General features: G+C 45.1%; 1 protein-coding gene across 1 annotated transcript in view; it reads right to left on the bottom strand.

The window, feature by feature from the left end:
• Window positions 1-3,691: 3,691 nt before the first annotated feature.
• Window positions 3,692-11,920, bottom strand: part of Snx30 (sorting nexin family member 30) — a 115,075-nt gene continuing 106,846 nt past the window's right edge. The window contains exon 9 of the mRNA XM_005352640.3: window positions 3,692-9,513. Coding sequence (XP_005352697.1) covers window positions 9,454-9,513 — 60 coding nt within the window. The 3' untranslated portion in view covers window positions 3,692-9,453. The remainder of the gene's footprint in view (window positions 9,514-11,920) is intronic.

An 11,920-nucleotide genomic window follows, 5' to 3' on the forward strand; every position in this document is an offset into this window, starting at 1 on the left:
GCACAATGCTAGAGGTTCTGTGGAAGACTTAAGCCCGAGGGGGAATGAACATGAAATGGACATTTTGTAAAATCTGACATTTCTATACGAATAATAATAGTTTTCAAGTTAATGTAAAATCTTGAAAAAAAATCAGTTTTCTTGGTTGAGTCTTCCTCGGCTAGGAACAAGAGAGCAACGAAGTTCATGGCAGTGTTAACACTGTTGCTTTTAGGAAGCTCAGTTGGTGGAGTGCTTGCAAGCACTGATTCCTGGCTTCGAACCTCAGCACCTCATAAATCAGGCATGGCCGTGCACAGCTGAAGTTCCAGCACTTGAGAGGCTGAGGCAGAAGGATCAGAACTTTAAGGCTATCCTTAGCTATACTGTAGTTTGAGGCCACCAGAAATACATAAAGTCCTGCCTCAAAGAAACAAACCCAGCAACAATAGCAAAATCCAGCAAGGACCAGTGAAATATGTTGTCAGACACTTTCAATCATCACTTTCTTGAGTGGATGGTGTGAAGAGTTGGGGTGTTTGGCATCAGCTTTTCTGAGTTACTTATTCTGATTGTCCCTTTCGCTCCGAATAAAATCAACATTTACATTGTGAGTTCAAATCCTTCTTTTCTGGGTGGGACCCCCGAAACTGCAGATGTGGCATTCTCAGGCTGGAGTGAATACAGTTTGTATCTGATTCCCTTGCAGAGAATGATCAAAACTTGTCTTCCCTCCTCCTCTCTTCCAAGCTCAGTGCATTTCCAACCCCATCCTCTTCCTTCTGTCCTTACCTCTTTAACTCCTAGGTGCCAGCAGCCCCCTTTGGTTCTTCAATACTCTGAATTTCCCCCCCCCCAGACTCCAGCAGCCCCCTTTGGTTCTTCAATACTCTGAATTTCCCCCCAGACTCCAGAATTTTCCAACAGCCGAGTCAACACCTCCCGCTCCTTATTCCCCCCATTCACCATTTAAGATTACTGTATCCATCCTCTCTTTCCTGACTGATAGAATAGCATCACCTCCACCCCCATTCACCATTTAAGATTACTGTATCCATCCTCTCTTTCCTGACTGATAGAATAACATCACCTCCACCTCCCAGGTCGTCAGGCTCCAAATCACCTCTGACCTAGTCCCCTTTTTCAAAGTTATCTCTTAAATCCAGCTGACCCATTACAACCTCTTCTTCTTTTTTTTTAAATCACTTCTTGCTTTGGTTTAAGAAAAGATTTTTATAACGTGTGTGTGAGCGTGCGTGCGTGTGTTACCATGTGGTCCCCAGGGTCAACCACCTTCACCTGCACAGCCATCTTGCCAGCTCTCGCCATGGCTTTAACTATTCATTTCTATTTATTTCAGTCTGACCCCAACCCCCCAGCATCTGACCTTTGTACCTTTTAAAATGAGAAGGTGGAAGGTATATAAATGCTCCTTTAAAAAAATCAGCTGACTAAGTATATAGAAAAAGCTTACTCATTAATATTTAACTTGGGGGGCTGGAGAGATGGCTCAGTGGTTAAGAGCACTGGCTGGCTGCTCTTCTAGATGTCCAGAATTCAATTTCCAGCAGCCACATGGTGGCTCACGACCATCTGTAATGAGATCTGGTGCTTTCTTCTGGCCTGCAGTCATACGTGCATACTATATACAAAATAAATAAATCTCTAAAAAATATTGAACTTGGACATATTTAAACATCTTCCGTAAGGGCTGTCACAGTGCTCACCAGACAGGTGCCTTGTGTACATGACTAGTTTGTCAAAAACCCTATAGCGAAGGCTTTCCTGCACTTCAAAGGTCACAGTACTGAAAGCTCAGAGATGTAACTACCCTAGAACCAGTTATTAATGAGACAATGGAGTTTAAGTCTCAAATCTCTCTTTTTATATATTTTTTATTAAAATTTATTTATTATGTATACAATATTCTGTCTGTCTGTATGCCTGCAGGCCAGAAGAGGGCACCAGACCCCATTACAGATGGTTGTGAGCCACCATGTGGTTGCTGGGAATTGAACTCAAGACCTTTGGAAGAGCAGGCAATGCTCTTAACCACTGAGCCATCTCTCCAGCCCTGTCTCAAATCTCTTTATTCCATCTTGCTGCCCCATTTTATATCACTGTAGTATTGAATTAATGATGTTGGATTAATCAAATAATTATCACTAAATCCAGAATCATTGGGACATCCATTTACAAGGTCTGGCATGCATATATATCACATATATAAATATGAAACAACGCCTCACTATCAAGCTTTGGTTGACGGGACTCAGACTCAGAGATCTACCTCCCACGTGTACCACGCTCAGCTTCATTTTAAATTACATGTACATGCGCTGAGTGGGAATGTGCATGTGAGAAGGCTGAAGGCTCCAAGAATAAGAATATAAAAATGCAGATTCCAGAAATAAGAATGTAGAAATAAAGAAATGTAAAGTTGTAAGCCTAGGAGAATGAGAACAGACTTCTCTCAGCAGCTTAAGGATGAACTATTAACAGCGGGCTAACTCTTAGGAGATAGATCTATGACCTCTGGGTTAGGCATTATCCCTGCTACATGAGACTGGCAGCAGCAAAGGGGAGAGCACAGGGCTTCAGTAAACACCACCTGGAAGGACCAAGAAAGACATTAAATATAAACACTAGTTTAGCTGAAAAACTCTGTTAATGGAGATTGTAAAGTAAGGCAATCTGTATCTGAGTTTTACCTAGAGATTGTAAAAATTTCTTTGTTCAGACCTAAGGCTGGGTGTCCCTACTATAAAAAGGTAGGTTCAGAAACCAGCCTTTGCCACAACCTTACAAAATCCATCTCTGGCTGTGGTCTCAGCTAGCTGATAAGCTTTTTGTGCCCCATGGAGATTTTTAATTTAATTTTTTCCTGGAATCTGGTTTCTGGATTAAAGTTCACTTTTGGTTTATTAGACTTTGGTGGTCTGTCCCCATCTTGGGACGACCCCCCTGGGCCCAACAAAGGCAAAGGAGGTCCTGTAGAACAGGAGTTACATGTGGTTGTGAGCTACCAGACACAGGTACTGGGAACTGAATTCTGGCCCTGTTCTCCTCAAAATCACTCTCATAAACCACAGGCATTCCTTTTCTTGAAAATGCCTCTCAAACATGGCAGGAAAACAAACACAAAGCAAGAATCAGGAAACGGCTGCCCGTGTGAGAAAAATCATCTCACTGATACTATAGTATACAGTGATACTATGGTATACAGTGATACTAGAGTATACAGTGATACTACAGTATACAGTGATACTATGGTATACAGTGATACTAGAGTATACAGTGATACTAGAGTATACAGTGATACTACAGTATACAGTGATACTACAGTATACAGTGATACTAGAGTATACAGTGATACTAGAGTATACAGTGATACTACAGTATACAGTGATACTACAGTATACAGTGATACTACAGTATACAGTGATACTACAGTATACAGTGATACTATAGTATACAGTGTTTCCATCTCCCTGACTGCAGGAGAGGGTGAACTGAGGCAGGACCTACCGTGAAGTGAACAGGAAGGATAAGTGTGTACTTACGTTTGCCTTTTCTTATTACCCTGCAAGAAATGTTCCGATTCTCATAAGCAAATTATCATCTGTTCAGAGAAACTTTTAAAAACCCAGAAAGATAGGCATCCCATTTTCGGGTCCTAACAGATACAAATGAGCACATGATCCAGGATAAATAAATCTTTTATAGGTTTATTGGTCCATTGCTTTAAGTGAGGTAAAGATTTTTTTTTTAATTTACAAGCTAATAGTTTATCAAGCAATACAAATTCTTTGTTTACCTCAAAATGAAATACTAATTCCATAGTAAACAACAAACAGAATTTCTTACACACAGATACATGAAAAATCAAAGAGGACAAGAACCTCGTGCCAGCATAAAAAAATACAACAAAACATCTCTGGTTCTGTAACAAAGAGAAAGGTGACATTCTTTTTCGGTAGTTTCATGAGACAAAGACTTAGTTCTGTAAATAAATCACTTTCTTGTCAACACATATTCCCTCAAGCACTTATGTTCACAGCTTTTGTTTTGGTTTAATGGCAGCAGGGAGAGAGCCAGTACACCAGGGTGGGACTCCATTCCTCAGAAGCCTGTTTCTTTCTCTGGAAGTTTTAAACACAAAGAACAATTTCTAAAAAAGTCCAAATATTTGTTTTCATGCCCTTGAAGAGTTAGCATGGGAGTCAGAAGGTTTGCTGGCAGTTTGCTTCATGGGAGTCTGTCAGGTGTAGGCTGTCTCTCCGTGCGTTCCTGACGCAGGCATGAAGGGAACAGGCACAAGGAAATACAATGAGCAGGGACTCTGAGGGAGCCCAGCCCAGCACGGCCTACGTGGGCCGTGCTGACTGGAAAAGACGCTGGCTTGTGCTGCTTTGTTCATAGATGAAGGCCCAGTGGACACAGCCCCTCTTCCTTCCCTGCAGCACTGTTCCTGGCAGAGTGCCAGTCTAAGGCTGTGGCCCAGCCTGTTCAACAGCAGTGTGCACAGGTGTTAGCTGCTCTGACCTGGACTGTGGAAAGCCCAGAATCACCCAATACTTGGGCGGTACTTCTGGGAGAGGCACATTTGAACCCTTCAACACTGGCTTTAGTAGTGAGTGAGTTGGCAGAACAGGTAAGCTATTTGGCATTTCAACCTCTGGAGAATTTCTATCCCAGTGTGCTCTGAGACCACTCTGAAGAGGCAAGGCAAGCCTCTCATGCTGCCGTAATCTGGAGGGTTCTCTGAAGCTATGCAATTTGTCACTGCTGATAATGTCGGTATCCTCCACACCCCAACTAGGCCAAAGCACACTAAGCTTGTCTTTCTCCCTCAAAAACATCAAAACGGGCTGTGCTCCCTGTTTCTTGACATTATTTTCAAATACCATTTGCCAACAGAAATATTTAGTCTTGCTTCCCAAAGGCCACCCTCCTTCTGTGACCTATACCTCTGGCTTGTGACTTTAAGAGGACTGAAGATGGCCCATAATAAGTTTCTAGACCAACTGCTTCTACACGTAAAACTCTTTCTATGCCAACACTTTAAAACACTAGTAAGGCAATTAGTGGGTACTGACAACTGTTTAAGAACTACTGCTATGCTTTTAACAGTCTGTGGCTTTTCCTGGGTGGGTTGGTTTTCAAGTGCTAAGAACACCGATATGAGATACACATCTTATTTATCTCTTTAAAAGTTTCCCCACCCACAGCGCTTATTTACAAACTACAATAGTTAAGAACTAGTAACATTTTTTTTTGCCACACATAAAGTATTGGATAGTCAGTCATACCCAGGAATATTCCAAACAGATATGATTAAGAGAGAATGGTCAGCCCTGTAACAGTGCCTCCAGCCTTCTCAGACACCGAGTTCCTGTCCTCTGATGTGTACAAGCATGGGGACACCTTCAAAACGGAACACTGATGACCTACAGAGCAGGCTGGTAAAAAACGAAGTTCCCCCATTAGTCACTAAATTAAAAACAGGGAGGAAGCAGGCAGCCCCAGCACACCGACTGCACCTCTGTTTGGCCAAGAAGAGGTCATTTTCCTCAACTCTACTGCTAAGTGCCACCTGCTACCTGAGCAGAGCAAGTCACAGATGATGAGAAGGCACATGCAATCTGTTGTCATCCTCAAGCCCAAATTCCCAACGTAATTTGTAAATGAAGGTGAGCAAAGTCCCCTAGCCATGTGCTTACCTTACTTCATTTCCAAATACCCTTTATAAGAAGATGGGGTCCAGAAGGGGCCCAGCCCCAGGAGCTGATCCTCCATAAGAATCACCCTTCATGGTCGCCAGCTCCACCTAGCCAGAGAAGAGCCCACCTCCAGCTGACTCCAAGACCCAAGCCAGTAGTGTCAACACAGTCTCTAAGGCAGTCCTTGGCTTTGTTCTACCCACCCCAACCCGCTCAGGATAGTGCAGTGTAGTGCCCTTACCATGGCTCGGATGACCTCACTGAAACAACCAGCTACCTAGTACCTAGAGCTTCAGAAGGTCCTGCCTTCACAGGACAGGACCAAGGCCCAGAGGCTGAGTGTTCTTTTGGTGCTATCCTAAGAGAAGCATGGCCATTACGCTCACTTGTAAAGTCAAAACTTCCATTGGGCCTCACCAAGGGCTGCAGTGTACATGGACAGTTTCTTCCCGTGGACAGCAGAAAGAGTACATTCTACTCAACACCTAGAGCACACTCCAGAGGGTTCACCTCTGTCCCCAAGCACAGTGGGGCTTTCTTGTTTCAGCTATGGGAAAATGCCTGGTGAAGCACCAAGCCCACTGCCTCCCTAAGCCTACTTTCCACTCACCAACAATCATTACTGAACCCGACCCCACAGAGGCTGAGGAGGGAGCCCCTCCTTACTCCTTGATTTGAGCACAGCAGCTCAGATTCTTCTTGTAAACTGTCAGCATTAATAGTATCCTTTCCTACTACAAACCACGACACTGCCCTAAACTCTTTTTTTTGTTGTTTTTGTTTTTTGTTTTTTTGTTTTTGTTTTTTTCGAGACAGGGTTTCTCTGAAGTTTTAGAGGTTGTCCTGGAACTAGCTCTTGTAGACCAAGCTGGCCTCGAACTCACAGAGATTCACCTACCTCTGCCTCCCGAGGGCTGGGATTAAAGGCGTGTGCCACCACCGCCTGGCTGCCCTAAACTCTTGCATCTCTCCAATCTCCTTGGTTTTTAAGAACTCTTTTCTTGCCCATGCAGATCTCTAACCCAGGGAAGAAACCCTCCATCTCTCAGGACCGGGCAGTCATAGGGCCAACTTTCACTTCACCGTCCCGTGTTCAAGCCTCCAAAGCTATCCATGTCTCTCTACCTGAGTCCAGTGCTCTGCCCTCAAGGCAAAGTCTCATGGGAAATAAACAAGAGGGATCCGTGACTTCATGGCAAAGGCTTCAGAAGGAACAAATGAGGCCTCTTCTAAGGCCTTTTGACACTGTAGTCTCTGAGCAATATTTTGTGGGGGGAATCTCTTTTGGGCTTGGCCAAGAGGAAGCAAATGCTTGGGACTGCTGAGCTTCCGGGAACTTGAGGGAGCCCCAGAGTAGGTGGGTAGGAGGCCTCTTTCCACTGTCTACTGGGCCAGATGCTAGCCTGAAGACAGGGTTAAGAGTGACTTCTTGTGCATGGCTGTTCCTGGCTTAGCCACTGACATCATTTCTAGGGAACAGAAAGTTTCCATTATCCCAGCTCTTTCTGGAATCTCAAAGTCTAGGGACATTGCTTGCTGGCCAAATAAATAGAAGACAGAAATTTCAAGATGCCGTAAAAGCCAGCCTCTCTTGAGGGAATGCCTGTGGATCCTGCTTTCCTCCGTTTACTTCCCCTGCAGCCCAGGGCTGTTTTCACAGGCTTCCTTCTTGTGTAGCTAACCAGCACACAGGATTGACTTGGGGTTTCAGCAACCAGCTCGTCATCAAATTTTAGCTTCTCCTCAATTCTTTCTGTAGTTCTTGCCAAACGACACTTAGCAAGGGCACAATCCACAAAGCCAAGTTTCATGTTTCCCAAAGATGAACATCGTTGCTGGGCCAGCTTGGTGTCTGCTGACATCTAACAATGGACACACGCCCTGACTCTACCAGCAAGCTCAGGTTGACTCTGGGCATTTACACCCACGCCAACCTGATGGCTTTGGAGGTGGAATGAGATTCCAGGCCACTGAAGTCTGGAGTGGACAGACTGTTCTTACCTTTCCACTCCAGCGGGCCATTTCTATTTGTACCAAACAGAATTCACATCAAAGGAGTTCAGGATGGCACAGAGGGGTCTGGGCGAGTACCAAGAATTGCAGAAACTATTATTTCAATCACAAATTTGTCAAATGTGAGGAAAAGGCAAATTGTTTCATGCTGTCTAGCTGCTGTCCATGATGGAGGCCAGCTCTGCGCGAGGGAAGGGAGGCTTCAGCATGCGGTGCGCTGATTAGAATTTGCAAATAACTTGTATGTGAAGCAGCAACATGTGAGGAAAAGGCAAATTGTTTCATGCTGTCTAGCTGCTGTCCATGATGGAGGCCAGCTCTGCGCGAGGGAAGGGAGGCTTCAGCACGCGGTGCGCTGATTAGAATTTGCAAATAACTTGTATGTGAAGCAGCAACATGACTGCTTCATTCTAAAAACAAACAGAACCCCCTCCATTTACCCGAGCTCGGATTTATGCGTTTTAGCAAAGAGCAGCAGATGAAAGAACACACTCTGCAGCTGCTTTTCAACAATGGCCTGAAAAAGAGCCATTCTAACTTCTGGATTTATGGCAACTTGAAAAGTTTCAAATGAAGACTTTAAGCACAGCCAGCAGTCTCCAGATCTGGGCAGCAAATGGAGATTTCCACATATCTAGAAGCAAAGAGCATGCTGTCACTCTCATCTCTGAGCACCCTGCAGATGTTTTCGTCCTGACCACAGAATTCTGAGTGTTAAACACTCATGTAGAACATTCATACTGAATTTACAAACTGGTGACAGTCATGACAATGTGACATACCAGCCCTCACTGCAAGGTTGCCCAGATATTCAGTGGGCATGACAGGAAGTATTAAACCAGACATTTTTGGTGAAGTAAAGGCAAATTGCATAAAGCAGACACTGGGACTGGGGCTTGGCACACAGGAGAGTCGCTGACCATAAAATAGCAGTTGTTTCCTAAGAGGTCTAAGAGCAACCACGACAATGGTTAAACAAGCAAAACAAGCACACTGACACCTTCACAAAGAAAAATGCACCTTTTTTGCCAATTCACACCGAAAAGCTTCTCATCTATAGCACTGTGATGCCAGAAACACGATCCAGGAGCATTCCCTTCAGCTTCCTGAGGCATGGCATAAGGACGAGGACGCTGGCTCAAGCACTGGTGCACAGGGACACTGATTTAAATGGACCCACGTGAACCAGAAACAAGTCAAAAGATGCCACTCATGATGAGCAGGCAGTAGGCCACAGTCACTGTAAATTAAGGACTTTCCACGAAGGTACCTAACCTCCTATGCTGGGACAGGTCAATGCCCTTAGGGGTAAAGTGCAGAACCACATGGTCTCCACAGCAAGCCACAGCTGCCTTCTTCATGTCTCCTGTGTCCCTGAAACGCAAGGTTCTTGTTCTGTCTCACAAAAGCAATTGGGCTGCCCCCAAAGTGATGTCACATGTCATCTGGGGGCTGTTCTGTCCCTTAGTTTCAAGTCTTCTTAGTGTTCCATTTAGGAGGTTCTTTCACAATATGGAGGTATGCTTCTGTTGAGAGATGATTACAGACTCACAGACTCCACCAAGGAATAAATACTAAACTGAAAAACAACTGTGGGGGGAGGGGAGGGAGAAAGTACACAAACGGGAGGTGTTGTTGTGCTGTGTTCTCACGGCCACCTCTCCGGCACTGCAGGGACACTCTGGTTCAGGGTGCCATGCCCTGTGGAGGCAGAAGAGTCTCTGTTCCAAGAACAGATCTACTTGGTCTCTTGTTTTTCTTGCAGTAGCGGAATAATTGACTCCCACGCCATGAGGCACTGAAACGACAACATCCATACAAGGTCAGCTGCTGAATGCCACTCTGCCAACCCTGATCCTGCTGGGGCACCTTTGTCCAGTGGCACCTACCTGTGTTGTCAATACTATTATCAACAGAGGAAGTGACAAGTGTTTGTCTGGAATGTGTCACCCCATCTTTATGAAAAAACAATGTCCTTCCAAGGCTTGCATGCATTTGTGAGAGTGTGAAGCCTACACCCAGGGAGTAGACATGGATCTACTCTAAGAAAATCTTTCCTTCAACTAAGCAAACACTAGACCAGGCAAGAAACTCCTGATGAGGACACCGGTTCTGAGCACCCATGGAGACTCTGTTGGAGGCTTGGGTGGGGCTTGTACAAGGATGTAAACATGAAAACCCAGCCACCTGAGTCAGGGTGGGTGGAAAACCTGCTCTGATTCACCAACCTGAAGTTTGGGTTGCTTGTTTGTGTCACTCTTAGATCTCCCCATAGAATGGGGAGAAAGGAGTCCAACAATTCCTACAGTTATTTCTGTTTATGTAAAGGTGGGGTACATGTACCATGACATTTGTATGGGTGTCAGAACAACCTTAAGGGGTCAGTTCTCTCCTTCCACACGTGGGTTCCAGGGATCAAATCCAGGCTCTCAGGCTTGGCAGCAAGTAAGCAATCTCACTGGCCCAACTACCAGGTTTAATTAGACCCATACACTGTTATGTATTTTATATTCGCTGTTACACAGTTTGTAGTCAGAACATGAATACAAACTGATAATCCTTTCTCTTCATTCCAGGCCCTTGTGACAGGCCAAGAATTTAGAAGACTTGGGCACTGCCTCTGAGAGTGGTTGGCTCAGCAGCCACATCCTCCCTCTGAAAAGCCTCTGTAACAGACAGCCTTGGGGTAAAGGAGGACTGTGTGCTGAGTCACCTGGGGAGGAGTTCTGCAGAGGTAGGAGGGAGGAGAGAGGCATCAGGTCAGGCAGAAAGAGGAGTGGTGAAACTTCTCCCTGGTACCTTCCTGGACGACTCAGAAGCCTGTCCTAAATACAGAAAGCCTAGGCGGCCTCAGGAGCTTGTTCCAGTAATGACCCTGAAGGCCATAGGATTCCAAACTCTCCTATCTCCAAGGCTCTCTCTGCATGTCCCAAAAGGAATCACGACTGATCAAACTTTCACTTTGGTCCTCAAATGTGTCATCTCTTTTCTTGCTCAGGGACCTTGCGTATGTTGTACCCTTTGCCTACAGTACACGTTTGTCAGACCTTTGGCTCTAAGGATCAGAATAAATGTGACTTCCATAGACTGGCCTTCCCTGCCCACTGACAGACTCAGGATGCCTAGAGGGCTGTGCAAATCCTGCTATTTATCAACAAACAATTGTTTGTAAACAATCCTTTGCACACAAAAGAGTACAGGAAAAAATGTCAAATACATGTAGAAGCCAAGACCAGGCCTCAAGATTGTTACCCTATTTATGGTACAATGGGAAGAAACAGGCATAGACCCGAGTTTGCATTCTGGGATTTTAGAGATGGCAGATTCACCCACAACAGCATGATGGAGACACTGAACCTGGCTGCTTTTAGACTGGGAAGGAAGAACAGCAAGGTAATTTTTATTGACTGTTTGCCAAATGCTGAGTATGTTCTGGAAACCTGAATGAGCATTTTACTTTATCTTTATAATTATTCCATAAAAAGTGATTATATTTACAAATCAAGAACAGGAGAGATGAGCCAGCAGGAGAAGCATCTTGTAGGAAGCAAGGCTGTTTCTGACCATGTGTGAGGGCAATCCAAACGACGGTTCTGTCAGTTAGACGCTTGTAGTTTGGTACTCAAAGGACGGGTCACCTTGGGAGGACTTTTTAAACCTCTGTGAGTATTGGTTTCTTTAGCTTTAAATTGAAAATCATAAAATCTTTGTCACATCAGCTGACATGAACACATGGCTTGGGTCCTGGAACCCTGACTAGGGGTGACAAAGAAGAAAGGAGGGACATACAGACACACATGCAGCAAAGCGGCGATCACTCTGATAGAAGGCTCCTACTGCCAGCAACATGGAACCTCAATGAGTTTATTAGGTTCCGCATAGGGAGAGGGGTTAGCTAGTATCTGCAGATCTCTGCAGCAGTAGTCTCAGGCTGTAAACTCCTGGAAGGAGGACGCTACAATTCTAGTCTTTGCAACACCCTGATCAATTGTTCAAAAACACTCACACTCAGACCCTAGGAAGCTCTACTATCCCTCTGGAGCCTGGATTTGCGGGTTTCCCATGGGCCAGAGGCCTTGGAGGCCTCAAAATGGGTCAACAACACATATTCACTCACACACACACTCAGGCCCTCACACACACACTCAGGCCCACACACACACACTCAGGCCCTCACACACACACTCAGGCCCACACACACACAC

The sequence above is a fragment of the Microtus ochrogaster genome, chromosome 10, assembly GCF_000317375.1.
Source record: "Microtus ochrogaster isolate Prairie Vole_2 chromosome 10, MicOch1.0, whole genome shotgun sequence".
Lineage (NCBI taxonomy): Eukaryota > Metazoa > Chordata > Mammalia > Rodentia > Cricetidae > Microtus > Microtus ochrogaster.